The 24,879-nt window shown below is 44.4% G+C and overlaps 2 protein-coding genes across 17 annotated transcripts in view; both read right to left on the bottom strand.

The window, feature by feature from the left end:
- Positions 1 to 5,000: 5,000 nt before the first annotated feature.
- On the bottom strand, positions 5,001 to 13,897 carry VAMP3 (vesicle associated membrane protein 3). Of its 4 annotated transcripts, none has more exons than XM_036228269.1 (5): positions 13,826 to 13,897; positions 11,798 to 11,879; positions 8,557 to 8,715; positions 7,713 to 7,764; positions 5,001 to 6,688 (listed from the first exon to the last, which is right to left on the bottom strand). In XM_036228269.1, coding segments are annotated over exons 1-5 (315 nt in total). In that variant the 5' UTR covers positions 13,828 to 13,897; the 3' UTR covers positions 5,001 to 6,668. The 4 variants fall into 4 exon arrangements, with proteins under 4 accessions (XP_036084162.1, XP_016014208.2, XP_036084161.1 ...); XM_016158722.2 differs by lacking the exon at positions 13,826 to 13,897 and adding an exon at positions 13,541 to 13,798; XM_036228268.1 differs by lacking the exon at positions 13,826 to 13,897 and adding an exon at positions 12,932 to 13,468.
- Positions 13,898 to 15,384: 1,487 nt separating this feature from the next.
- The window catches only part of CAMTA1 (calmodulin binding transcription activator 1), a 731,085-nt gene continuing 721,590 nt past the window's right edge, over positions 15,385 to 24,879 (bottom strand). For 11 of the 13 annotated variants that reach the window (XM_036228256.1, XM_036228257.1, XM_036228261.1 and 8 more), the window contains one exon: positions 16,533 to 18,658. In XM_036228256.1, the coding sequence (XP_036084149.1) occupies positions 18,626 to 18,658 (33 nt within the window). In that variant the 3' untranslated portion in view covers positions 16,533 to 18,625. Of the gene's footprint in view, positions 18,659 to 24,879 lie in introns of all 13 variants that reach the window. The other 2 variants (XM_036228241.1, XM_036228246.1) reach the window with 1 other exon arrangement.

Below are 24,879 nucleotides of genomic sequence, written 5' to 3'. Positions count from 1 at the left end.
ACCGCGCCCCCCGCACGCCACGTGACGCGGCCCCGCCCCCTGGCCGCGCGATTGGCCGCCGCCGCCGGCTCCGCGGGCCCCCATTGGCCCGGGGGCGGGGCCCGGGCCGGGGCGCCCGGGTTACATAACCGCCGGCGAGTGGGCGGGGGCGAAGGTCCCGGCGCGCCTTACATAACGCCGGGCTCGGGCGGAGGGCGGCGCTCGGCCAATCCCGGCAGCCTGGCGCGGACGCCAGGGCGGAGGGGCCCCGAGGACGCTCGCGCCCGGGCCCCGCGAGTCGAGTGCCCGGCCCACCGGCGCCCCTGGAGCCAGCGCGGCAGTGATAGGGCACTCCGGCTGCCCGTCACGAGGAGGCGGGACCGCGGGGGCGGGGCTGGGCGGGGCTGGCGCTGCCTCCACGTGAGAGGCGGCGGGGCGGGGACCGAGGCGCAGGTGGCCCCGGAGTGGCAAGAATGTTGGGGATCCGGGAGCTGGCGGATCGGCATGCCTGTGGGCAGCCGGAAGAAGGCACTGGACGTCCGAGTGTTTTCTCTGTGTCTTCTTGGGGTCCCATGGTTTCCATCTGTTAACCTTGCTCTCCGTCCCGCCAGCTTTCTGGGTGAGGGGGTTTGGAGGACCCGGGCCGTAGAGCAGCCCTGGAAAAATCAAACCCTAGTTTTAGAAACGGAGTTTTGACGGTGGAACTTAAAACATTTCCATGGTCTTTCTAAAGTCACTTGGCAACTGGAAGAAGGCAAGTGTATGTAAGAGGAACTCTTGTTAGAAAAGGAAGGTGTAGAGAGAAGCCCTTTTTAAAATATCGTGAAGGCTCTTTTTAGATTGTGTACCGACTCATCCGAAATGGAAGGCACACTGCAGAGCGCCACCCCTCTTCAGTGCCTGAACATCAAATATCTTCAGTATTTGTTGGCTAAATGAAAAGAATTGCATAGACCCGGGCGGGGGTGGGGGGGTGAAGTGTGCCAATTGTTCGTATGTATTGGATAAAGCACCTTATTTTTCCAAATGATGGCAGATCTCACTTCCCCTCTGAAGCTCCGTTTTGTCAAACTGCATTCATTCAACAAATATTGACTGCATAGCTGTGTAGGAATAATTGTCCCTAGGAATAGACGGTGGCAAAAGTTCCTGCTACTCAGGGAGTCTACATTTTATTGACGGAAACATTGAACAACTCCACAAAGTAGGTTCAGAAAGTGGAACGTGCCACGTGGAACAGGAAACAAGCTCCTGCGATGAGGTGTAAGTAGGCCGAGCTAAGACGGGCGTGGGGACCAAGTCGGGGACAGGCACGTGAGCAGGGGCCCTGAAGCTCAGCAGGTTTGTTGTTGGGAAACAGGTGGTGTCCTTTGCCCAGAGAACAGAGGGGGCGGAGGGATGGTCCCTGATGAGGTCTGAAAGTGAGGAAGGGCCATATCATGGTGGACCTTGTGATGAGAGAAACCGACTGGGATTTTTTTTTTTTTTTCCCTAATGATAGTGGAAGGAGGAAGAGTTTAAGCAAGACAGTGATTTCTATCAGTCAGATTGCTGCACAGAAAAAATAGTTAAAAGTTAGGAGGCTGTTGATTAGAAGGCTGAGGGAAGCCGGAGCCGGGGGTGCCAGTGAAGATGGTGAGAAGAGAGTGGACTTGAGATACGTTTTGGGCCACAGAGCCTTGCCAATGGATTGAATGTGTGTCGTGAGAAGAATGAATCATGGGCGACTCGTGGGTCTGGTTTAAGCAATGCTACTTGTCATGGGACAGAAACAGGCAAGTCTGGGGATGGTATGTTTTGATGGAGAATGGAGCATTACATTTTCACATTACATTTGAGATGTGCATTCAACTTCCAAGTGGAGATGTCTTGTAGGCAGTTGGGTTTCACAGCCTGGGACTTATGGGAGGAGCCAGGGAGGGAGGTACAGCTCACATTTGGGAGTTGTCAGGGTCTACCTGGAATTCACGGTGATGGGGGTGAAACATATCAGAGTGCGAATAGAGAAAAGGGCCAGAGGCCAAGATCGTGGCGGGGGGCTGGGGGGGAGGACAAGATTTAGAGGTCAAGCAGAGCCAAACAAAGAATAAGGAGCGGGAGGTGAAGTTGAAGGAAAACTAGAACAGTGTGAGGTCATCGAAGCTGGTAATGCGATTTCGAGGAGGGGGTTGGCAATTGTATCAGATGCCGGTGAGAAGCCGAGGAAGACAAGGGCAGAGCATTTCCTGTTGGGCTTTTTCAACATGGTGATGTTACTTGGTCTTCAGTGACTTTGGTTAAAGATGTCTCAGCAGCAAGTAGTAAGTTAAAGATATCTCAGTAGAAAAAGTGGGTTGTGGCGCAGTGACAACAGGGAGCTGTGGGGAGGGATTTTGCTGTGAAGGCCTGTGGACAAGAATTGTTTGCTGGAGAGACGGACACGGGGATCACTGTGAAAAGCCTGCCTGATGCGGTGACCCAGGAAGGAGGGAGACGGGAATGATGCAGGCAGGGAGGGCTGCAGAGGCGGGAACTCCGGAGGGAGGTCCTTGGCTGGGGGTAGGGACCCAGAGCCTTGGCCAGAGGCAGGTGCCTCTGTTAACAGCTGTGTAGGCAGGAGGAGCACTGCGTGGGGTCTTGTCCATATAGAGCAGGTTTTTAAATGCTTGCTATTGAAGGGATGAGAAAAGTTATTCTCTAACAATTATGCCAGAATTGCGTTATTTAGTAAATTCTAGTTTTATAGTTTTACCGATTGTTTTCTGCTAACATGAAAAGCAGCTCAGTTGTGAATAAAGATGTTTACTTTAAAATGCACTAAGCAGTGTGGTCTATTTATTTAAATTCTATTTTTTCTTGACATCTGGTGGTAAGAATTTTGGTAAAAACGTTTTTATTTTTATGTAAGTAAAGTTGCTATACAATATTAGTTGTACTAGTTTCAGGTACACAATATAGTGATCTGGCATTACTCTACCTTGCAGTATGGTCCCCCACTAATCCCAGTGATCACCTGTCACTGTGCAATCGCTTCTTGTCCTTTCCCCATTTTTTGATCAAAATCGAGTTTGTACGAGTGCTACACATATTTGGGATACTCCTTACCGGATATATCGTTTACACATACATTCTCTCAGTCAGTAGGTTTTTTTGTTTTGTTGATGGTTTCCTTTGCTATGCAGCTTTTCAGTTTGGTGAAACCCCAGCGTTTATATTTGCCTGTTTCCCTTGCTCGAGAGGACATATCCAAAAAGATGTCACTCAGACTGATGTCTGGGTGTACTACCTGTTCCCTTCTGGGAGTTTTAGTTTCAGGTGTTACATTTAAGTTTTTTATTCATTTAGAATTTATTTTTGTGTATAAGAGAGTGCCCCAATATCAATTTTTTTGCATGTTATCTGTCCAGCTTTCCCAGCACTACTTTTTGAAAAGATTGTTGTATCTCCATTGTATATTCTTGCCTCCTTTGTCAGAGTAATTGAAGTCTGGTCGATTTTAAAGCAAACATTAATTAATCCTCACTCAAAACCAATAAAAATATTGCCATACTTAAAAAAACACACATTTTATTAGTGATAGAAATAGTTATTGTGTAGCGGTCATAAATCATTAGAAAAAACTTACAAGGGGACTTTGCCCCTGGTCTTGGACTGAAATTGCTGTCATAAAGGCAAAAGTTCACATTCCATTTCTCCTCCTTGAGGTGACAGGATGCTTTCTCCACCACCCTGAGGTTACCCGCGGTCATATGACTTGTTCTGGCCAATGGAACGTGAGCAGAGCTCCTGGCTTCACTTCCAGGTGGAAGCTTCGAGAGCCAGTGCGTAATTCCTAACCTTCTCTTCCCACCACGGTAATAACCCGAAACAGATGTCTACAGGAAGTTCCTCTTTAAGGGACTGAAGAGCGAGCCTTCCCGTTGGCTGGCACAGGATATGTAGCATGAACAAGGACGAAATGCTAAAGCGTTGAGATTGAGGGGACATTCAGTACGCAGTGCACCTCCAACATGTCCCACGTGATATATAGAGAATAACTGAAGTCACTATTCATATATAGTGACCCAAAACACGAGCAAGTGTAGTGGACTTGTCTAGCATGGACGCTAGTGAATGATGGTGCCATTCGCTAGGACAGACGCTGTGGCAGGACGAGGACCCCAAGGCTTAGTTGTCTGGTGCATGTTGAGCTTGAGAGGCCGCGTCTAATAGGCCAGGAATCACCAGCAGATCGACAAGTCTCATGGGAACAGGAAAGACTGGAGAGTGAGGAGGATGGAGACCCGCTGGCTGAAGACCCAGCCCCGGGGGACCCTGATGTTCAAGGGAGGGGCAGGGAAAGATGAGCTCATATGGTAGATTTTCCTTCAAAATCTTGAAAACGGCACCAAAAGTTCACCCAGATTCCATCATATAAGGGTCCTGGACCGACGGCACCATTCTACAGTGCTTTTCCGGGACACAAGGGTACGTCAGACAAAAGCGGTGACGCAGAAAAGCCTGACTTTTCAATGCCCAAAAAGACGTCACAGAAAACGGGCACTTGCTGCAAACCCCTTCCACCCGGACGCTGTCGCTCCCTAAGGGCTGCAGGGCCACTGGCGGTGCATTCGCGGGGACGTACGTGCAGCACGAAGCGAGAGCCGCGTTTGGCGACATCCCTCACCCGCCCACACTACCGCCCCGTGCCCCGTGAGGGCAGCTGTCCTCCCGCCACGGTCTGCACGTCGCTGTCGGAGCATCACGCATTTAAGGACCTCGGAAGCCAAGTGCCGAGCGTGCTGGTGCCGTGAGAAACCAACCCCACTCGCATCCTAGGCTGAAAGCACCTCTCACAGGGAGCCGTCTGCTTATATTCACAGCGTCTGGGGACACGCTGGGTGACAGGAAATGAGAGAAGTCGGAGGGGAGTGGCGAGGAAGAGGAAGAGAAAGTGGAGTTGGGGGTTTCCAAGGGAGAGGTAGTGGCCACGGCAAAGAATGCCATTTTTAGGACTTGGACCAGGCGCAGCTATCCCTCTGTGCGCGACACAGGTACCAGAATCGTTTATAAACACTTTATTCGGTTCATCATGGCGGGCAGGTGCCCAGCTAAGGCAGACACAAGCGAGGTATTCCTGGGTTACTGCGGGAGCCAGTGTTTACATGGGACTGAGCACCGAGGCCAAGGGGAGGGCACTGAAGTCTCACGTCAGACCCGGCCGGGGACTGCGAGGCGTTTTCAACATCGACGGCATTTCGGTAATGTTAGGGGAACCGCGTCCTGGTGTACCTCGAACGTCGCAGCTTCCTAAGTTGCACGCTAGCATGTGAATGAGAATTCTAGAGCAGTCCAGCAGACTGCTGAAACCTCTGCTTCTCCCTCAGCGGCCGCTGGCCTGCTTCCTCCCTGAATGCCCACCCTCAGCCACACAGCCTGATGCTGAAAGTCTCAAGGGTCGCTCGGGTGACAACAGCTACTTCCAAAGCAGCCTCTTGTGCAGTCTATGATGTCAAAGGAAGGGTCTCTGGTTAACCACCGCTGTGAAGAATCACCCACCCTGACCAACGCTATCTGAAGCATGACACAGATGACAGATTTAGGAAGTGGAATCTGAATAAAAGTAGGAAACGAACTCCAGAAAGCTACAACTACGAGGACCGGGCCCAACAATCACCAGTCACCAGATGGTCTCGCCACAAAACTGTGGCTCACGTAACTCTTAGAAACACACTGGCGTCCACAGCTAATATTCTGCAAACTGTGGGTATCTGCACCCCGTGTGTCTAGGTCTGAGATGTCAGGGGCTAGCTGGCCCTCCTGCAACCCCGAGGAAGACGCTGAGTGAGAGACGGAGTCTCGCCACCTAGTTTCGAAGGCAAGAAAGGCCCGTCAGGATGTAGGAGCTCCACGAACAAGCTTACAGCTTATGTTCTGAAGGGCACCTTGAGTTGCGTTTGTCACTTTTCTGAATTTATCTGTCAGGAACAGACTTAAGGACATTTTACTGGGATGTAACTTTTTGGCAAAATAGAAACTTTGGTCATAGCCATAGTTCTATAAAAGTTTCAAAGAGGTTATCATTTCTGATTAAAATAATATTTTTAGGAAATTATACAAAACAGTAACAAGAAAGTAAACATCTTTCTATCTAGCGTAAGAGCATAAACTCTTTACCAGCATCTTATTTTAAATACAGCAAAGAGTCAGTAGTGCTTATAAACAGTGAAGAGTTCTCTTAGAATGAATCAGAAAAATAGCAAATAAGGCACACAGCCTGTTACTGTCAGATATGAGTTAAGCAGTAGTGTTCTTTGTGGAAGGCACAAACTGGAAATCTGATTACCTGAAGTTTAAAATGTGGCTCTGAAGATAATTGTATAATGAGGACGCTAACTTGGAAAAAAATTCTCTTAACTGGAATTAACAGCAATTAATCAGGACGTTACTTCTAGGTTATAACACTCTGGAACTTAAGAAGTCCTTTTCATCAGCCCATGTGTAAATGTGTAAAGGCACTGTGTAAAACGTGGGCTGGGCGGACTACACTTCCAGTTGGAGCACATTTTCTTTTTTAAAAAGGCACATTTCCTAGGGATCAAATTTCATATTAACTAACAAAAAATAACCATTTTAGATACAACTGTAGGAAAGCTTGATAATATAGCAGGTTCTAAGTCAAAAGTCTTGAAGAGGTTTCTTGAACAGCAGGCTGGAGTTTCACTGGCTCCTCACCGAGAAACGCTCCACACTAATAAGCAGGGAGATGCAAAAAAGCAGGGAAGACTCAGTTAGGTTTTCAGCGCAAACCCAAAATTAATGTCGGACGCTAGTCTAGATGTGAACAGAAATGGGTCTGAGCTGGCTTCCTACCAGTGGCTTCCCTGCACTTAGCGGGGGCTACAGGAGACTGTCGAAAGGATCGACGTCCCCACGTACTGGGCTGCGAATGGCAATGGGTTGTTCCACATCGTATATACTAGCAGTAATGATAATAATAACAGTAATAATAGGGGTGTATTTACTTATGACTTATTATTGACTTATTATTACATGCCAGGCACCATCCTAAGCACTTTTTATGTATTAACCAGCTTCGACCTTAGAACAAGCATACGAGGGAGGTATTTTAATTATCCCCATTTTACAAATGAGAACACTGAAGGTCAGAGATATTAAAATACCTGCCCAGGCCACACAGTTGGACGGCGGTGGAGCTGGGGTGGATCACGGGCAGTCCATGCTTTTAATTACTAGACTGTGCCGTTTCTCACAAAAGGAAATATCCGATGAGAATATATTCAGAGAGAAAACTGATAAGTCAGTGGAAATGAACACATTTTCTCTAATTTCAAAGGATTTATGTTTCTATCAAAAAATCTCACACTTTACTCATACAACACTCAAGTATTTAAAACATTTACTAAAGAAAACAAAAATCCTTGGACTAGACTAACCGTTCTAAGGAAACTTTACTCTGAGTTCCTCTATATGGGCGGTCCCCAACCTTTGTGGCACCAGGGACTGGTGCTCCTATGAGCACGTGATGCCTGATGATCTGACGTGGAGCTGAGGCGGTGACGCTACTGCTGGGGAGCGGCTGCAGATACTGATGAAGTTCGCTCGCTCACCCGCCACTCACCTCCTGTGTGGCCCAGTTCCTAACAGGCCAGGGACCGGGACAGGTCCAAGGCCTGGGGGTTGGTGGCCCCTCTTGTACCTGAAAACAACTGTAAACACACAAGCTCCAAAGAGCTTGAAAGAGGAGAACTCACCGATGATGATGATGATGATGATGACCACAACGCTAATCCCTATCGCCCACATCTGTAACGAAACGCGTCCACATCACATTTCAAAAAGAGAGGTTAATGTGCTTACTGGGAAGTATCATGCAGTATCACTACGCTCGCTGAAAGAAGAGAAACTCAGGTGCACGACAACCTGAAATAATCTGTAATGTTTAAGTCTAAATTTAATGCCCACAATTAGGGCCTGAGCTTACTTATCTGCGCTTTATAAGATGTGCCAGGACTTGTCATCCCTCAACAAGCACTTCTTTCTCCACCAGGAGGGGCTGCTACACCTGCCCATGCACTTGAAGGCGTCCCGTCCATGCCAGGAAGGGGGCAGGACATGCTTGGGAACTGACGGACACCACGTCATTGGCAGTTGTGTAAAATCTGCTCTGGTTTATGGGCCTCGTGTGGCTGCTTTCTGCTCTCCTGTGGAGCACACTGTGGCTTCTGAGCTCTTTCCTCTGCCACTGGAGCCAGTCACAGAGCCACATGCAAACTGGCCACCAATGCCAGCTCTCTCCCACCAGTCCGTGTTCAGAGTTCTTCTGGGGTGGAGGGTTGGAAGGGGCTCATGTCTGTGATGGATTTTGGACACTCCTGTTCTATGTGCTTAAGGTCAGCCACAGAGCCTGGAGATTTCCTGGTTGTGGGGACAGAAAAGGGGATGCAGCAAGCGTCCTACGGTCAGCCAGCCCAAACTTCCACGTGTGGGCCATCGAACTCGCCTCCCAGATTCATGGGAGCTCAACGTCCGTAGCCTTTGTCAACGCCCGAGAATGCAGAGGGCGACTTAATGTAAAGAGGAGGTAAAGAGAATCACCTTGCAATTCTTCCACCAATACTTCCTCTTCAATTTGGCAGCACTCGTTTCAAACTGGGAGGCTCCTGCCTGCAGCGCGTCCGCGCGGTCATCTAACTCGGAGAGCTTCTGGTCTCTCTCTAACACCTTATCCACGTTGACTCTCATGATGTCCACCACCTGAGTGAATGGGATCAAACCAGGTTACAGGTAAATGGAACAACAAAAGGTCTGTGCGTTATTACTTTAAGCCAAACTGTCATTTCATAAAAAAGAAGGGGCTCACCATTTCATGATAAAAACACTACGTAAACTAGGAGTAGAAGGAGCCTCCTTAACATGATCAGGGGCATTTATGAAAAAATCCACAACTAACATCCATGGTCAATGGTCAAGATCAGGGAACAAGGCAAGAACGCCCACTTTAATACTGTGGTTCAAGACTGGGAAGTTCTGGCCCAGAGCAATTAGGCCAGAAAAAGAAAAAAAAAATGCATCCAAATTAGAAAGGAAAAAGTAAAATGATCCATATTTGCAGATGATTCCATATATAGAAAATCACAAAGAGTCCACAGTCAAAACTTACTGGAGTTAATAAACAAATTCAGTAAAGTTTCAGGGTACAAGGTCAGCACCCATAAATCACTGTTTCCATATAGTAGCAATGAAAAGGAAATTAAGAATACAAGTCCGTACAGATAGCATCCAAAAGAATAAAATATCTAAATACAAACAGAACCAAGGACACAAAAGACTTGGACACTGAAAACTATAAAACACTGATGAAAGAAATTAGGGACCAAATTAAATGGGAAGACATCCTATGTTCATAGACTGGAAGATTCAATATTGTTAAGATGGCAGTACTCCCCAAAGTGGTGCACATATGCACAGATTCAACACAATCTCTATCAAAATTCACTGGCCTATTTTTGCAGAAATGGAAAAGCCAATCCTCAAATTCATACAGAATTGCAAAATTATATTGAAAAAGAAAAACAGAATTGGAGAGCTCACATTTTCCAATCTCAAAACTTACTATGAAGCTAGAGTAAGAGTGCAGCTCTGGCACAAGGGCAAGCGTACAGACTGAGAGTCCAGATGTCAACCCGAACATCTGCTGCCAACTGGTTTCTGACAAGGGTGCCAAGAACATTCAATGGGAAGAACGGTCTCTTCAACAAATGGTACTGGGACAACTGGAGAACCACATGCAAATGAAGGATGCTGGATCCCTAGGTCATCTTATACATAAAAATTAACTCCAAATGGATCAAGGACCTAACTGTTACAAGAAAATATAACAAGAAACCTTTCTAGCTTTGAATTTGGCCATGGATTTGACACCTCAAGCAAGAACGACAAAAGAAAGAATAGATAAGTTGAACTTTATAAAAATTAAAACCTCTCGTGCATCAAAAGACATCATCAAGAATATGAAAAGACAATCCGGAGAATGGAAAAAAATATTTGCAAATCATATATCTGAAATAGACTTAATATCCAGAATATATAAAAAAACTCTTATCACTCAACAATTTCAAAAATAGGCAATAGACTTGAATAGACATATTTCTACAAAAAATATATACAAATGGCCAATGAGCACATGAAAGATAGGTAACATCGCTGGTCAATAAGGAACTGTCGATCAAAACCGCCACGAGACCCTATTCACTAGGACGGCTGTCACACACGGAAAGGAAAACAGGCAGTGTCGGCGAGGGTGCGGAGGAGCAGAAGCCGTGCTGCTGGGCTTCGGAACAGTGCCGCTGCTGTGGGAAAGCCTGGTGCGTCCTCAGAACATTAACCAGAAACACCTTACGATCCAGTCATTCTCCTCCTTGGTACAAGCCCAAGAGAAATGAAAACATATGTCCACGCGGAAATTTATATGCAACTGTTTATAGTAGAATTATTCATAATAGCCAAAAGGTGAAAACAACTCCAAAATCCATGGCTAAAGAAATTAAGGTATATGCACGCAATGTAATATTACTCAGCCATAAAAAGGAACGAGGCACTGGTATTTGTTATAACTTGGATGAATATCAAAAACGTTATGCTAAGTGAAAGAAGCCAGGCACAAAAGGCCACATAGTACGTGATCTCTTTTACATGATATATCCAGAATAGGAAAATCCACAGAAACACAGCTGATTAGGGGTTACCAGGGAATGAGAAAAAGGGAATGGGAGTATGAATGAATACAGGGTGTTCTGGGTGATTATAAAAGCTGAAATGGATGGAGGTAATGGCTGCACAACACTGTGACTATGCCAAATACCACTGAACTGTACACTTTAAAATAGGTGATATGTGAACTTCCCTTCAGTCAAAAGAAAACAACTCTCCTTAAAATTCCTGTGGTTAAGAAAAAGGACCCACTTTGAAGTTGTAAGCAAACAAAGTTTCATGCAGGATGGAATGAGAATGGGCTTATAGCATGAAAATACCAATTTTTCAGAAGTTCATAAACAAAACCATCACATCAAAATATTACCATACGCTTTACCAACCCATTGTAACTAACATTAAGTTGAAGGCTGCTTTTTAAGGGTGCTTCAAGCAGAAAGACCAAGATACCCTTGTTGGACAGTAGCAACTTTTAGGAACATGGAAATAAGAGTCTGAATTTCTCAATCTTCCATTGTGGGTCTGCACATAGAGTGCAGAACAAAAGATGCTGTGAGCATCCTTCAACTCAAGAATTCCACAAATCGGATTTGTTGGGCCGGAGCGGTTTGCCAGCATCTGCCTTCTGAACGTCAAGGGACAGGGACACCAATCAGAACTGAATTCTAGAGTCTGCTCAGGCTGGATGACTAGGAAGTCAGGCTACTTCAAGAGGATTCTGATGAGAAATCTGCTCAGAGGGCTGGTCTTGGCCTGAGCAATTTATAGACCTAACCCTTAAAATTCTATCACCTTAATTTATAAAGTGGTTCTTTTTTCCAGTTTGTTGTGTGTGTGTGTGTGGCAAAATATATATTATAAAGTGGTTGTTGGAGGAATATCCTCGGGGAGGGGTGTCTGCGTTTTAGGTATGTGATTGGATCACAGAAAAACAAGCATGCTAACAGGAGAATCTGACTCCTGCTTAGATCAGGGTTTCCAGAGTATCAGGGGACAAAATTTTGACACATTTAGACACAGTCAAATTTACTTTCTATTCACACTTTTATACTTCTTCTAAATAATTACTTCCATAGTGTTCCTACGTTGCCTTAAAATTCATCTTTCCGGCATTTCAGAGCAATACCTCGTCCACTTGATTTTGGGTCTGCTGCAGTCTCCGATTACTGCCGGCGGCAGCGCTTGAACCCGCAGGCACAGCGGCAGACCTGAGGCACGTAAAAGCATGGGAGTCAGTCAATCACAACTCCAGACACATTTTTCTAAGTATAAAGATGCTTTCCCAGGACCCTCAGTGTTAGGAATTTGAGACCTAAAGCAGAAAAAGAAACCCTTCCAGCAGTAATGAACATTTCTCCTAATTCCTCTATAATTTCCAAGATTCACTCACATATTAAACATGACCAGCATCTAAAGCAGAGGTCTCCAAACCCCGGGCCACGGACCGGTACTGGTCTGTGGCCTGTTAGGAACCAGGCCACACAGCAGGAGGTGAGCGGCGGCCAACCCAGAGAAGTTTCATCTGTATCTGCAGCCGCTCCCCAGCGCCAGCATCACCGGCCTCAGCTCCGCCTCAGATCAGGAGTTAGATTCTCATAGGAGCATCAGGCCCTGGTGCCACAAAGGTTGGAGACCGCTGGGCTAAAGGAAAGGTTTAACAGGATCTACTCTGCATCATGGAAGCACTTGATCCTAAAATAGATAAACTCTACTTTCCAATTTATTACTCTTTTTAAGCCACACATCTACTTAAGTGCACTCAGTACTCTTTCAATCTTTTCATTGTGGCAAGAATTTTTTTTCATAGTTATAAACAGTTATAGAATCCCCTTTTTCTAGTAAGCGAAAATACATTCATTTACAGAAACTAGAAACAATGCTTCTTCTCTTCGATTGGGCATTGTTCTTCCAGACTCTTCACTGAGTGCTTTTTCTCCCCCAGGCAGCTCTTCCTTAACCTCTCAGGGTTTGACGTCCTTATTTTTTTTCCATTACTTTGCTGACAATGCTTCGATTTTTTTTCATATTCCCTATATATGAATATATAGTTTTGCCTTTCCTAACAGATCTCAGGCTCCTGCATCTTAGAAGTCTCTTCCCTGTATCCAAGACAGCACGTAGCACGTGTCTTGTACACAACAGCCACTGATTCATTGATCCAACAGTTATTCTACTATGTGTCAATGACAAGGGATGCAGCAGACGCCACGCCTGCCCTCAGGGTTTAGCGTCTGATAGATAACAGTGAAGAACCATGTACCGGTGCGCTTTCTCCATGCGTTGATCTCATTTAATCCTCATGCCTTTTTGAGAGGAATACTACTACTACTCCCATTATATAGATGAGTAAAGTGAGGTTCGGGACGTGAACACAGCTGGCTCTAGTGGAGCTTGTGTTTAGATCAGCTGCTGTATAATTCCATGAATCTAGTCTTAGCTACTGTGACCAACCGGCGCGGCAGCCTCAGCAGGAACGCCCCAGAGTGGTGTGCCTGGTTCCTACACGGAACCTGTGGAAGAACCCATTCCTTTCTCTGTAGGTGAGCCTCGAGCAGGCAGGAGAGGGGACAGCGGGGTTTGTGATGCTCACAGGCAGTTAGCATTCTCTGAATGTCACCACGGGGAACTTCCCGTTTGCAAAGGCCACTACCCGAGCTTTGCTTCAAACGAGAAGTCCCACGGCCGTAGGTGCCTGAAGACAGGGCCCAGGCCCTGATGCCTTGCAACTTCCGGGGCCCAGCCCAGGACCAGGCAGAGAGCAGCACAGTGACCACCGGCCTCTCGAGGGTCTTGGGGGCAGGGGGTCCGGACGGGATGGGGATGGGGCGGGGACAGGACCGGGACAGGGGCGGAGTGGGGCGCTCCCTACCTCCGGGAAGCCCCCGGCTGCCCCGCCCTTGCCTCTTCCGCGTTCGTCCGACCGCCGCGGGGCCCTCCGGAGCGGTCGGCCGCGCCGCGGGGTCGCCTCGCCCATCTGCAGCCCACGCCCCTGGGGCCGCTGCCCATCTCAGGCCTCGGGAACCCCCGCGCAGGCTGTGCGGCCTCGGCCCGCGTCTGGGCGGCGGCCGACGGGAACTGGGCCAAGCGGGCTTCCCAGCCGCGCGCCGCCGCCCCCGAGGCCCGAGGCCGCCCCGCGTCCCATCGCGTCACTCACATTTTGGCGGCGGCGGCGGCGGCGGCGAGCGAGGGTCGGCGGAGCGGCGGAGAGGGACCTGAGTGCGGCGACCTGGGCGGGGCGGCGGCGGCGCGGAGCCGATGACGCCACAGGGCGGGCCCGGGGGCGGGGCGTGTCGGGGGCGGGGCCCCCGCCTGGCTCCGCCTCTCAGACTGCGCGTCTGGGCGTCAGCCCCGTCTACGCCCCGCAGACCGTGCGGCCGCAGAGGTCGCGGCGCTTTACGTACTGGAAATGAGCTGTGTCGGTAAATGAGGGCGGGGACGTTTAACGTTTTTCTGGGCCCATGGGCCCTTTCTGTGGCTGTGACGGTTTTGGAGACAGCCTGTGCGTTTCCGCTCTCAGCTTCCCACATTAACCTAGTGGTCCTGTGGACACCACGTTTTCCCAAGGAACCTTTACCAATGAGAGAGGAAGTCCATTTGGAGTATTTATGACAGACATTGATTGGCTTAGGTTCCCTTTCTTTGTATTCGTGACAGATGCATCGCACAGACCATATTTAATGTTTTTGGGAGCCTTGACATCAGGGGCTGTGGTTTCTGTATTCCCTGGCCTCTAGTACACAGTAGGTCAGCTTTTGATCGGCAGAGGTGAGACATATCTGAATGCAGTGGGTTACTTTGCACTGTCTTCAAGTTGTAACAAAGTATTCCTACCAACGTAGACAATTCCTACAAACGCTACAAAACACTACTAGGTCAATTGGCAGATAAGGAATGGAAAATAAACACTAAACTGTCTTTCTCAAGTCTGAATGCAATAATTCGAAGAGGGAAATGTTAGTGTGTATTAGAATAAACGAGTGTCACAGAGGAGGCGGGGTTTGAGTAAACAGCCAAAGAAGGGAACTTTCCAGGCAAGGGATGAACAAACATGAAAAAAAAAAAAAAAGAAAAACGGTGGAAATGGACATGCTTTACACAGACAGACCTACACAGGGTGTAGGTTGGGGCACAGGTGAAAATAAGACTAACTCTAGAGTTAGGATAAATAAGACAGGAAAACGTCACTTACAGGCAGTGGGCTGTAGAAACCGTTGAGGCCCCATGGAAGTGGGAGGTGTAGCATGCGACATCTGTCTGCAGTGGCATCGGGACAGATTGGATGGACGAGGGACCACTAGAGAGACAAGAGGAGGCCCTGCGGTGACTGCGAATGAGCCAGTGATGACCCAACACTCAGGAATGACCTACAGTAGTCATCTGGAGAGTAGCCTTTTAAAACGAGGATTTGAACTGAAAAGGTGCGTTTAGACAGCTGTCTTTATCTTTCACATAACTGCGCACTGACAAAATGATTGCTGTGTTGAGGTGCCTGAGAGGATAGTTGAAAAGCAAGTGTTCTAGGAAAAAGCAAGCGGCTCTACTAAGAAATTTTTCCTTCATGGACACACCTGAAGCTTTGTATGTAACATTCAACGTCAAAACGTCATACCTGGACCTAAGCAAATACTTGAAACTATTTCATACGGTCTGAAACATGCCAATCACCTGGCATTTTAGTATCAGGTAAAGTTAAGGCAACACACACACATAACATGGGGAAATTTTCTTCATTTTTAATTTACAGCAGAAAGAATATAAAGCATTCAGAAAACATTTTCCATATTTTAAGGGCAATTCAAAACATTTTGCATGGTTTCCAGCAGCTGAGTTCTTCAACAGACCCATTGATTCAATGATGCTTTACATGCACAATTACAAAAATAAAACTTACAAAAAAGAAGACATCTAGACTAGTTTTACATGCAAGTCTCAGGGACCCCCCGTTGGGCGCCAACTACTGTGTGGAGCTGCCATAAGCGACCGTGCAGCCAGAGAGGGGTTCAAGTTAGTGTCTGTATTTCGTTCACACAGTACAGCTGATTTCAAATGGGTAACAAGAATAGCAATTAAATCTTCAGGAGACAGAATAAGATTAGCTATTAATTTTATAATGAAATCCTACTCCTGGCACTTGGGAATTCAGATTATCCAAGAAAGCTGCGCTTACCTATCATCTTATATTCAAAAAATTAAGATTCACAACCAAGAAAAAGCGGTCAGAAATGCTTCGTTTTCAGTGGGAGTGTATTTGTACCTCGCCTAGGATTCACAGTTGCACTGGTAGGTTACACTGCAAGGTTTTGAACCTACTTCCGACCTCCTCCATAAGAACCCTCCTAATTCTATGTATCTTCCAGAAATTTCTAACTTACTCAGCTAATAATGTGGCATGTGAAACATTAAGAAAACGAAACAAACGTGAGGGTTAAAGCAAATCCACTGAGGTCACTACTCTTGTCAAAAGCTCAGTTATTTGTACCAGAATTAATGGCGTAAACATACATACCTAAAGTCAGCATTAACACAGGACATTCCGAAAGAGCTGGCTTTCACATTCTGTTCCCGCTTGTGAATGCGATTGTGTGTTTGTAAATTACTCAGTGTCCTCCTACAGGTCAATTGTGTAAAATAATAGGTATTTGGGAGACTTCAACAGCTGCAACATAACCCACACATTTAAAAACAAAAGTGAGTCAGCTCAGTTTACAAATGTACAGGTGGCTACTAGCTGTGGGGCTGTCGCTGTCATCAAAGCTGATCACAAGCAGTAAGACATATACTGTACAGTAATTTGAGGTTGGCAGTGAAAGGAAGTAATTAAAAAACAAGTACAATTATAGAAAAGGCACCAAGAGCACTGACCCCAGTTTTTACCACAATCGTTTAGTATCCACTTTCCTTCGAAAGACACCAGTCTAAAAGCTTATTTGTGAATATTTTTAGGCTTCACAACAAGCCTTGAGTTTTAACTTAACAGTTGGCAGCCAGAGCCCGGAAAAAACTCTTATTTCCGCTTTCCACCAACTCATCCTGAAATGGAACCTGGGGATTTTAAACTGGCATCAGCGAATGCGAACTTGATTCTCTCGATTTACGTGAGTAGTTTAATTTTTAAAAGCATCAGATTTCTTTGGCTCCTCATTATGTGGAAATAGTAATATACCATTACATCCCTACAAGACCGGTTTGCATCTCTTAATTTTTTAGTTATTTTTTTGTGTAATTTTTATTACATTTTCTGATTTCCAGCAGGAGATATGAAAACGTGAGACTTTTTTTTTTCTACCTTTCATACTATTTCTTTTGTCAGGTTTTGATCCTTCTAAGTGTTCTTTGTTGGAGCGAGCGGATGGTGTTAAGCTGTATACTGATTCATCTTCTGATTATCTGTTTAGCAAAAGTAACTTAATTTTCTTAAGCAATATTAGCATTCACATTACTTGGCACCATTGGCAAAAAAATTATAAATAAAATAAAATAAACTCCTGGTAGCCAAAATTAAATGTAAACATATCCTTTTTTTTTTTAAGTAATGTTACTCTGCCTTTTTTTTTCCTAAGTCTAAATACAGTAGCTCTTTTTTTAATTTTTATTTTTTGCAGTTTAGTCATGCTTTAGCAAAATGTTCTTCTAAAGAACATTTAAAATAAAGTACTCTTATAGTGAAATAAAGTTTTTTTTTGTTTCATTTTACAGACCATAGCCACTAATGCTTTGCTTTTGTTCATTTCTTTTTTCTTGATTTCATGCACATATCTCTGTTTTAATATATACAATATATACAAACAATACATCCACATTTTCTTGCTCATTCAGACAAAACTATACAAATAATTTTATCTTGCCATGTTATTGACCTTTGTGAATAAAATATTTAGCAATTAATATAATCCCTTTCAAATATTTTCTCACTTTCCATTTCTACCTTCTATATATACACAGAAACTGCTCAGTTTGGATGAAATATAGCCAAAAATATGGAATTTACTGGCCAGAACGCAGCACCACACTGATCTTTTAGGTGGTAAATGTCCAGGCAAGGTTCATGATTCCTTAGAATGACTACAGTTTCCAAGGTTACTAAAAAAAGCTACATGCTTTTCCAATTCTCTAATTCTCATTGCACATGAAAGTAAGGCCAAAAAATTAAAGTGCTGAACATGAGAAACGGGACAAAACGATTACCCACAGGCTCTTGGGAGGTGGCAGGGACAAGAAAATAAATTTAAACTCTGTAAGCTGTTTCTCATTATTTCCCATGCATTACCCGTTTACCACACACCTGCCCCTCTGCAAATTTCCACATTAAAAACCTGCAGATTTTAAAAGTTGCATTAAGTGTGCTGTAGAGATTAAAACAGAAGAACAAACTAAGTAAAATAAAAACCGTGAAGGAAATGAGAACACACGGACCCAATAAAGATTTGTATGATCTAAGCCCTCCACTGAGAATGAATCCCAAAGATTCAGCTTCTTGGAAATAACTGACAGGCGCGGGAACAATCCTCTTTCGTTGCTAGTGCATCCCCACTTTTTCTCATCTATGTTTTTGGTATAATATTTGTACAGTTCCACACGATGTTTGAATACAGCCCTATATGAGAAGGAAAACGGCTTCTTCCCAAGAAGAGGAAGCCTCTTTCACTTCCTCGTGGTGTCTTGTTTTCCCATGATCCAACAGAAGACTGAGTTCCAAGATGTCTGTCTTGCTGATTAAATTAAAAGTTGTCCATGGAGGTGCAAATGCAATGACCCAAACATTCCTGTTAAAATCCTGCAGCTGATCTCCCCAAAACTGCAGAGGGATTGTGTGTGTGTGTGTGTGTGTGTGTGTGTGTGTGTGTGTGTGTATGCGCGTGTGCGTGCGTGTGTTGTTGCATGTCTCTGCTAAAAACAGAAATGAAAACAGTCTGAAAAGCAATGTCACATTGCTAAGGGATGCCGCTGTATGTCTTCAAGTTCCTTGGCCTTTTTCAATTCTTTCACTCTGGAAGAGAAACAAAATACCAGGTGATAACTACATAGTGAAACAGTGACCACATCGAGTAAGGACATTACTATGTCCTCTGAAGTGGGAAAAAAAAAAAACAAACAAAAAACACAAAAAAAACAAAAACAAGACGAAGACCCTTTTGAGGATTGACAGCAAGAGAGACTTCTGTTTAACTGCTGGGGAAACTAACCAAAGAGGAAGCCCAGACCTTTTCTGAAACCTCACTCTATCACCATGTGCTCTGAACTCAAAGCAAAACCGAAACTTACTGTGGTTAAGTGTAACAATAACATGCTCTTCTTAGAAAAAAATGGTAATTGTTCAAATGACTTCCTTTTTAAGACCACCATTAATGCCCTATAATTCCATAGGATTCAAGTTAGGGAAACTGGACACACATTTATTTAGATTTGCTAGACCTACGAAGTGAACTGCTTTGCTCCCAGACTCAAGATTTTTAGGTGCCTTGAACCTGATCATACACCTGCACGACTCTGCGGTTTCGCTCATGTATTGTGGAGTCTGTGTGGCTTCCCTAAGTCCTTCCTTTCTTCCTGTTCCACACTGTAGCTTTAAAAGATGTTTGGGTCACGCCCCCTGGTGCTCCCCAATGGACAGCAATGGGGTGCAAATAAATATAAGGTACTTTGTTCTAGTTATCAAACATGTTGTCTTTAACAAATTTAAATGAAATCGTTTAATAAACAGAGTCATGGAAAGTTCTTTCCAGCAAATTATAATTGTCACTTCCAGTCTATATTTTTTAAATGTCAAAATCTGCATTGGTTTTTTAATAATGGCACCTGATCTAGGTGGGGTACCAGGGAAGAGGCTGTAAGCTACAAAAAATTTTCTTTTAACTGACAAGTAATGAAGACATTGCCTTAGTATCAGAATGATCCAAGGGTGACATTAGGGTCTAAATTCTGAAGTCAGCACTCACGCAAAAGTCACAGGTAGTTTGTGGTCCTGCAGGACATATAACTTGTTTTCCAAAGATGGGTGTGAAGGGGTGACTTTAGCCAAATAGAAGCAGCGGTTTCTCAGGACATATATACTCTACTTCGACAGCATGATGAGAAAAAGTCCGATTTGCTTGGGTCATTAATTCCCAAATATAGTTTTCTGATTCTCTAAGAGTTAAGGTCTGTCTCGTTATCTTAAGTGATACCAGTAAGTTTAAATTTTATTTGAAAACAAACGCTGGTTTACTTTCTTGGTAACCCTAGAGCGGTGGGGTTAAGTCATTGCCATATCACGCAGGTTGGGATTCAGTGGAATGGCACGTGTACTGTGACAGCAATTTAAGAAAATGAGTATATTTACCACCTCCATGCAGAATCGTTTCTCAGTATTCTGCAAAGTTGATACAATCTCTTCAAAGCAAAGATGCTCTCTTCCAGAAAAAAAAAGCTTTATCGTTTTATCATCATTAATACTAAAATGAATTATAATGTTTGAGAATTTGCTTGTCTGGCTTATTTACTAAATTCAGCAAGCCCAGCTTGATCGAGCAGTATATCTTCCAAATGGTTAAATCCTCCTTTCTTAACAGGTACACTTAGAATACAATGCTATGTTCATAACTGGATCCAGGCATTATTTAGCTTAAAATTTTATAATATACCATGGATTATTAAATTTTCAGGTAATTTGGATGGTACAGTACAAAACTGTGCGTCATTATAAGGTCCCTCATTTTGGACATGCATACTTGATAAATAAATGGCCTTTTAAAAATTGAAACATGCCATATTCTGTGTTCAATTTTTAAACATGCAATATCTATACTAACAGCTCTTTGGCTGGAGAAATGCAAGGCATGCACTGATGCCACCTTTATTTCCGGGCATGCAATGTATCTATCTGCACGTGTGCAGACCTGGGTGCTGAATTACCGCAGATGTGCATGCTACTTCAAACGCCACGTCGTATTCCTGCACTAGGGCAGGGCTCATTCACAAATAGGCAACAGTGTCTCCAACACTGATGAGACTTCTAGAATTGGAAGAATTCTTAACTCAAACTCTGACAGCATAGACACAAAGATATCCATCCGCAATTTTTGAAGAGTGAACAGGAAAGCTTTAAAAATATAAGTTCATCATTGAGATGAAGTCAAAGGAGAATGAATTATAAACCAGAAATGTTTTATACAGTTGCACAGAGAAGAATCTGTCCCTTAGCTGGTCATGATGGGTATAAATGTAAACATTTTTCTTTTAGTTAAAATGGCCACTTTTGTTTTTTGCAGGTTCTTTCCGATTAAAAAGTCAACTAAGTTTTCATAAGGTTTCGAAGTTATATCATGTAAATACTGTGCTATAAAACTGGCAATAGAGCCTCACGCGCCTCTAAGTTAGGGAGAGATGCTCAGCCACGCGCAGAGATGGCAATGCGTTCTATGACTGTCCACGACGAGGCATCGCAATTCTGATATGTTTTCTAGGCTAAAGAGGAGAATTTAGTTCTTAGTTTCAAGATAAAGTTTTCACAGTGCACTCGCATTATAAAATGATAACAAAATGACTTAGATGGCATAGGCGTTTTTAACAGAAAGTCATTCAAGAAATCAGGGGACAAAAGGGAAGAGAACATTTAAGTGCCAGGAGCTGGAGAGGTCGCTTCATTGTTGCTTCCTTTAGTTCTCACGACACCACTGCTGTCTCCAACTTGTAAGTGTAGAACCTGAGATTTATAGGACGGAGCGGCCTGCCCCGAATTACACAGCTCATAGATGGCAGCGCCAGGGTTTAAAGCCAGGTTCGTCTGACTTCTCCTCTCTGCTCCACCGCCTCGATCCTAACTCAGGCTAACAAAAAATTTTTTTTCTAAGTTCTTACTTGCTTTCTTCTCAAAAGACTTGCTAGAAAACATGCATTTGGGAAAGTACCATGGCGTTTGTTGAAATGTGTTGTTGAAATACGAAAGATATGTGTTGTTGAAAACTTTTCTATTTTCCCAATTCTAATGTCATTCTCTGACTCTAGGTAGATTTTACTACAATGTTTTAGAGAAAAAAAAAATACGTCCACGTAAAGTGTACGTTTCAATTTTCCACGCAGATTTGAAACATGAAAAGAACGGGCCTAAGAATCAAGGAAATCAAAGATTTTTAGCCTCCTCCAATGTGTAATCTGCAGCCCGTGTTGTTGAGGCTGACTTACCTCTGAAAGTTGAGATGAAATTGAGAGACTTTTGCTGTCTGCCCTACCACAATCCTAAGTGGGGTTTAATATTGCTTGAGGGTAGCTTACTAGGATAAGACAGGGGTGCCCAATTCCTTGTTTTGTTTTAAATCAAATGTCAATCAGATAAAATACATCTGAATGTTACATTGCCTCCAAAGAAACAGAAAACAATTCTCCGACTGAGGTGATTTGGAACAGCATTTGATAGGATTTGTTAACAAAACTTTTACTGAGAAATAGATGTTTCAAATCAGTGTTTCAAACCATTGCAGAAAGTTGTTGTTGCCTTGTCTAAGTCAGTCAAGATATGAATAATCACTAAGGGGCACGGGGTAAGTAAAAATATATCCACCACAAGAAGGGTACACAATGAAGGTCTAACAGTTAATTGTCTCTGGCTGATTTTCCTTGCTTATTTTTATTTCCAAAAGGTGCTATAGTATGTGTTCCTTTTGTGATAATAATTATTCCTGCTTGTCATTCTTTGAAAAAAAAAAAAAGTTGGTGTTTTCTATTCACCTGTTACTGTGTCTTAAAAATGTTGTATTCACATGATATAAAAAAAAAAAAACAATTAAAAAATTCAGTGGAGGGAAAAAAATTCTATTTTATAAGCCCAAATCAAAATCAAGTGATTGACCTGGCTTCCTTGAGATTATCTGTGTTGTAAGCATGTTTTTCAGTATGCAAACTTGGTAGATATAAACCAGAATTTTGGAAATTGGAATTATTCTTAAAAAATCCAGTACCCACGGTCACCGTATCTATAGAATGTAGAATACAGACGTTCAGTAACTTTTGTTGTATTATGTCATAGAAACTCAGCTAAGGGTTACTGAGCTATGGTTCTCTTAAGGAATTGTAACAGACTCTTTCAGTGCTAAGCAAGAACTGAACCTAAAAACGTCTAAAAACACATCCCATCAGGATTCGCTTACTTCTGTTTCATCGCACAGACAGACGAAGCCGTCTTCCTGGGTATTGTAAAGACAACTTATGTGGGACAGAAACTACGGCCCCTGCAGGTACAAAGCTATCACTACCACAGGGAGAGCTCAAGGACTGGTTCCCGAGCCGCCGGGCATAACCTGGGAGAAGGTGCGCTCACAGCCGGCTTGGGGCTAAGGGACTAGGAAGGACAGCAAGGCTTTGGCCTGTGACCAGTCAACTCCTCGAGTGAAAGGCAAGCCAGGATTCCCCCAAGCATCCTAGGCTGGAGATAATCACCCCCTCGGGATATTGGTGCAGTCTCAACCAAAAGAAAGAAAAAGAAAGAAGGAAGGAAGGAAGGAAGGAAGGAAGGACGGAAGGACGGAAGGACGGAAGGACGGAAGGAAGGAAGGAAGGAAGGAAGGAAGGAAGGAAGAAAGAAAGAAAGAAAGAAAGAAAGAAAGAAAGAAAGAAAGAAAGAAAGAAAGAAGTTGCATCCTAACGTACTGACGTGATGTATAAGCAACAGCGCTGAAAGCCAGCAAAAGCCTACAGGGTTTATTTCCGTAAGACGTCCAATGACAATTCATGAATAAATGAAGTGGGCCTGCTTCGGAAACTCGCAGTGGACGATGGCTCATGGGTAAAGCGTAAGGCAAAGCTGCTTCATTACATCGACTCAAGAACGCTCAGCCAGAGAAATGTTTCATGAGTCGGTGGCTCTCAGCAGGTGTATTCTCGCGATGCCGGACGTCAAAGATATACAGGGCAGCCAGATGTGGCTTTTGGATTAGTTACCTGTGGCTCTGAGGGCTGCAAGAGCTCGTGGGGAATTTAGGGAAAGCGAGGTCTTGCCATTTTCCAGAAATCTCATTTGGATTGTTGCAAAACAAAAAAGACAGAGAGGCCCAATAAGAATGACACAGAGCATGTTGTCTGCAATTCAGCACACGCCACTGTGTTCCAAAAATATTCATTTCCTGAAAGAGGCAAGTTAAGACACAATTACTCTGGAGATTTAAATGACATCATGAGACACACCCCGCATCCATTTCTTACTCCTCGGGGCCACTGCGAAGCTGCCCCTCTTGTCAAATGTAACTGAAGAAGTGTGACATCACAGTCGACTTAGAGTGCTGTTCGCTGTCTCTCAGCTGAGCAGTGTACTCTCAAGGCCTTGCTAGACAGTTGTCCCTTAGGTAGAAGTCTACATAACGAAGTGAAAAGTATAAGCTGACTTTGGAGATGACCTTTGACATTTCTCGGGCCCCTCTGAATACTTGGTGTTGAAACCACCGCTTCCCAAGGTACCTGGCAGCATCCGGCAAAGGTGAGTGAGTGTGTGGGAACCCAGCTGTCAAACGGAGAATCTGCTGTTTAAAAATTCGTGACCAAGAAGGGTTATCTTTTCTTCCTCCAGTTAGGGGTCTTTTATGCCCGGAGGAGAGCTTTGCCCACCTTTATCAGACAAGGGTAACTAAGCCAGCAATTTACCAAAAAAAAAGGTCATTTAAAAACCGGAGTTCACACTGTCTAATACCTGTCGCGATCGTTCGGGGTTACAGAGTGCTCTCGCAGAAATGCTACCTGCCGTAGGGAAACAGGGACTCAGCTAGGAACCGCGTCTCAGAGAGGGGTCTCTCCGACTTGCGAGGACGTGTCCTGATAGCCACAAAAGCAGAAATTGTCCCAAAGAGAGAAGTGGATGCCATTTTCTAACTAGAAAAAGAGGTAGTCCTTTCTAGGGTTAGTACTTTGAGAATAAATCATTAGGTAATTCAATTATTTAAAATTTCCTTTACATATGAGGTATCTTGATTTTCTGCTATAAAACTGAGTAATATCCTGTTACACACACTGAAAATCCGACCGGAATTAGCATTTCCAGCATGTGCACTTGAAATGTTTCTTCATTGAAATCCTCCAGTCATTTGCTGAAAAGCAGTACAGCAGCTTCATTAAGAAAAATAATTAAAACTGTTGATTCCACTCTCTCCCTACGTATAAGTTTTCTCTTCAATCGACGTTACTGCACCCAGAACAGAACACATCCCCTAGGCCGGTATCTTGAATTTGAAAGCTCTTGTTTTAAGT

Source organism: Rousettus aegyptiacus, unplaced genomic scaffold (assembly GCF_014176215.1).
Source record: "Rousettus aegyptiacus isolate mRouAeg1 unplaced genomic scaffold, mRouAeg1.p scaffold_m13_p_1, whole genome shotgun sequence".
Taxonomy (NCBI): Eukaryota; Metazoa; Chordata; class Mammalia; order Chiroptera; family Pteropodidae; genus Rousettus; species Rousettus aegyptiacus.
The sequence above is the reverse complement of the archived record's forward strand: the minus strand, read 5'-3'. Positions and strand labels throughout refer to the sequence as shown.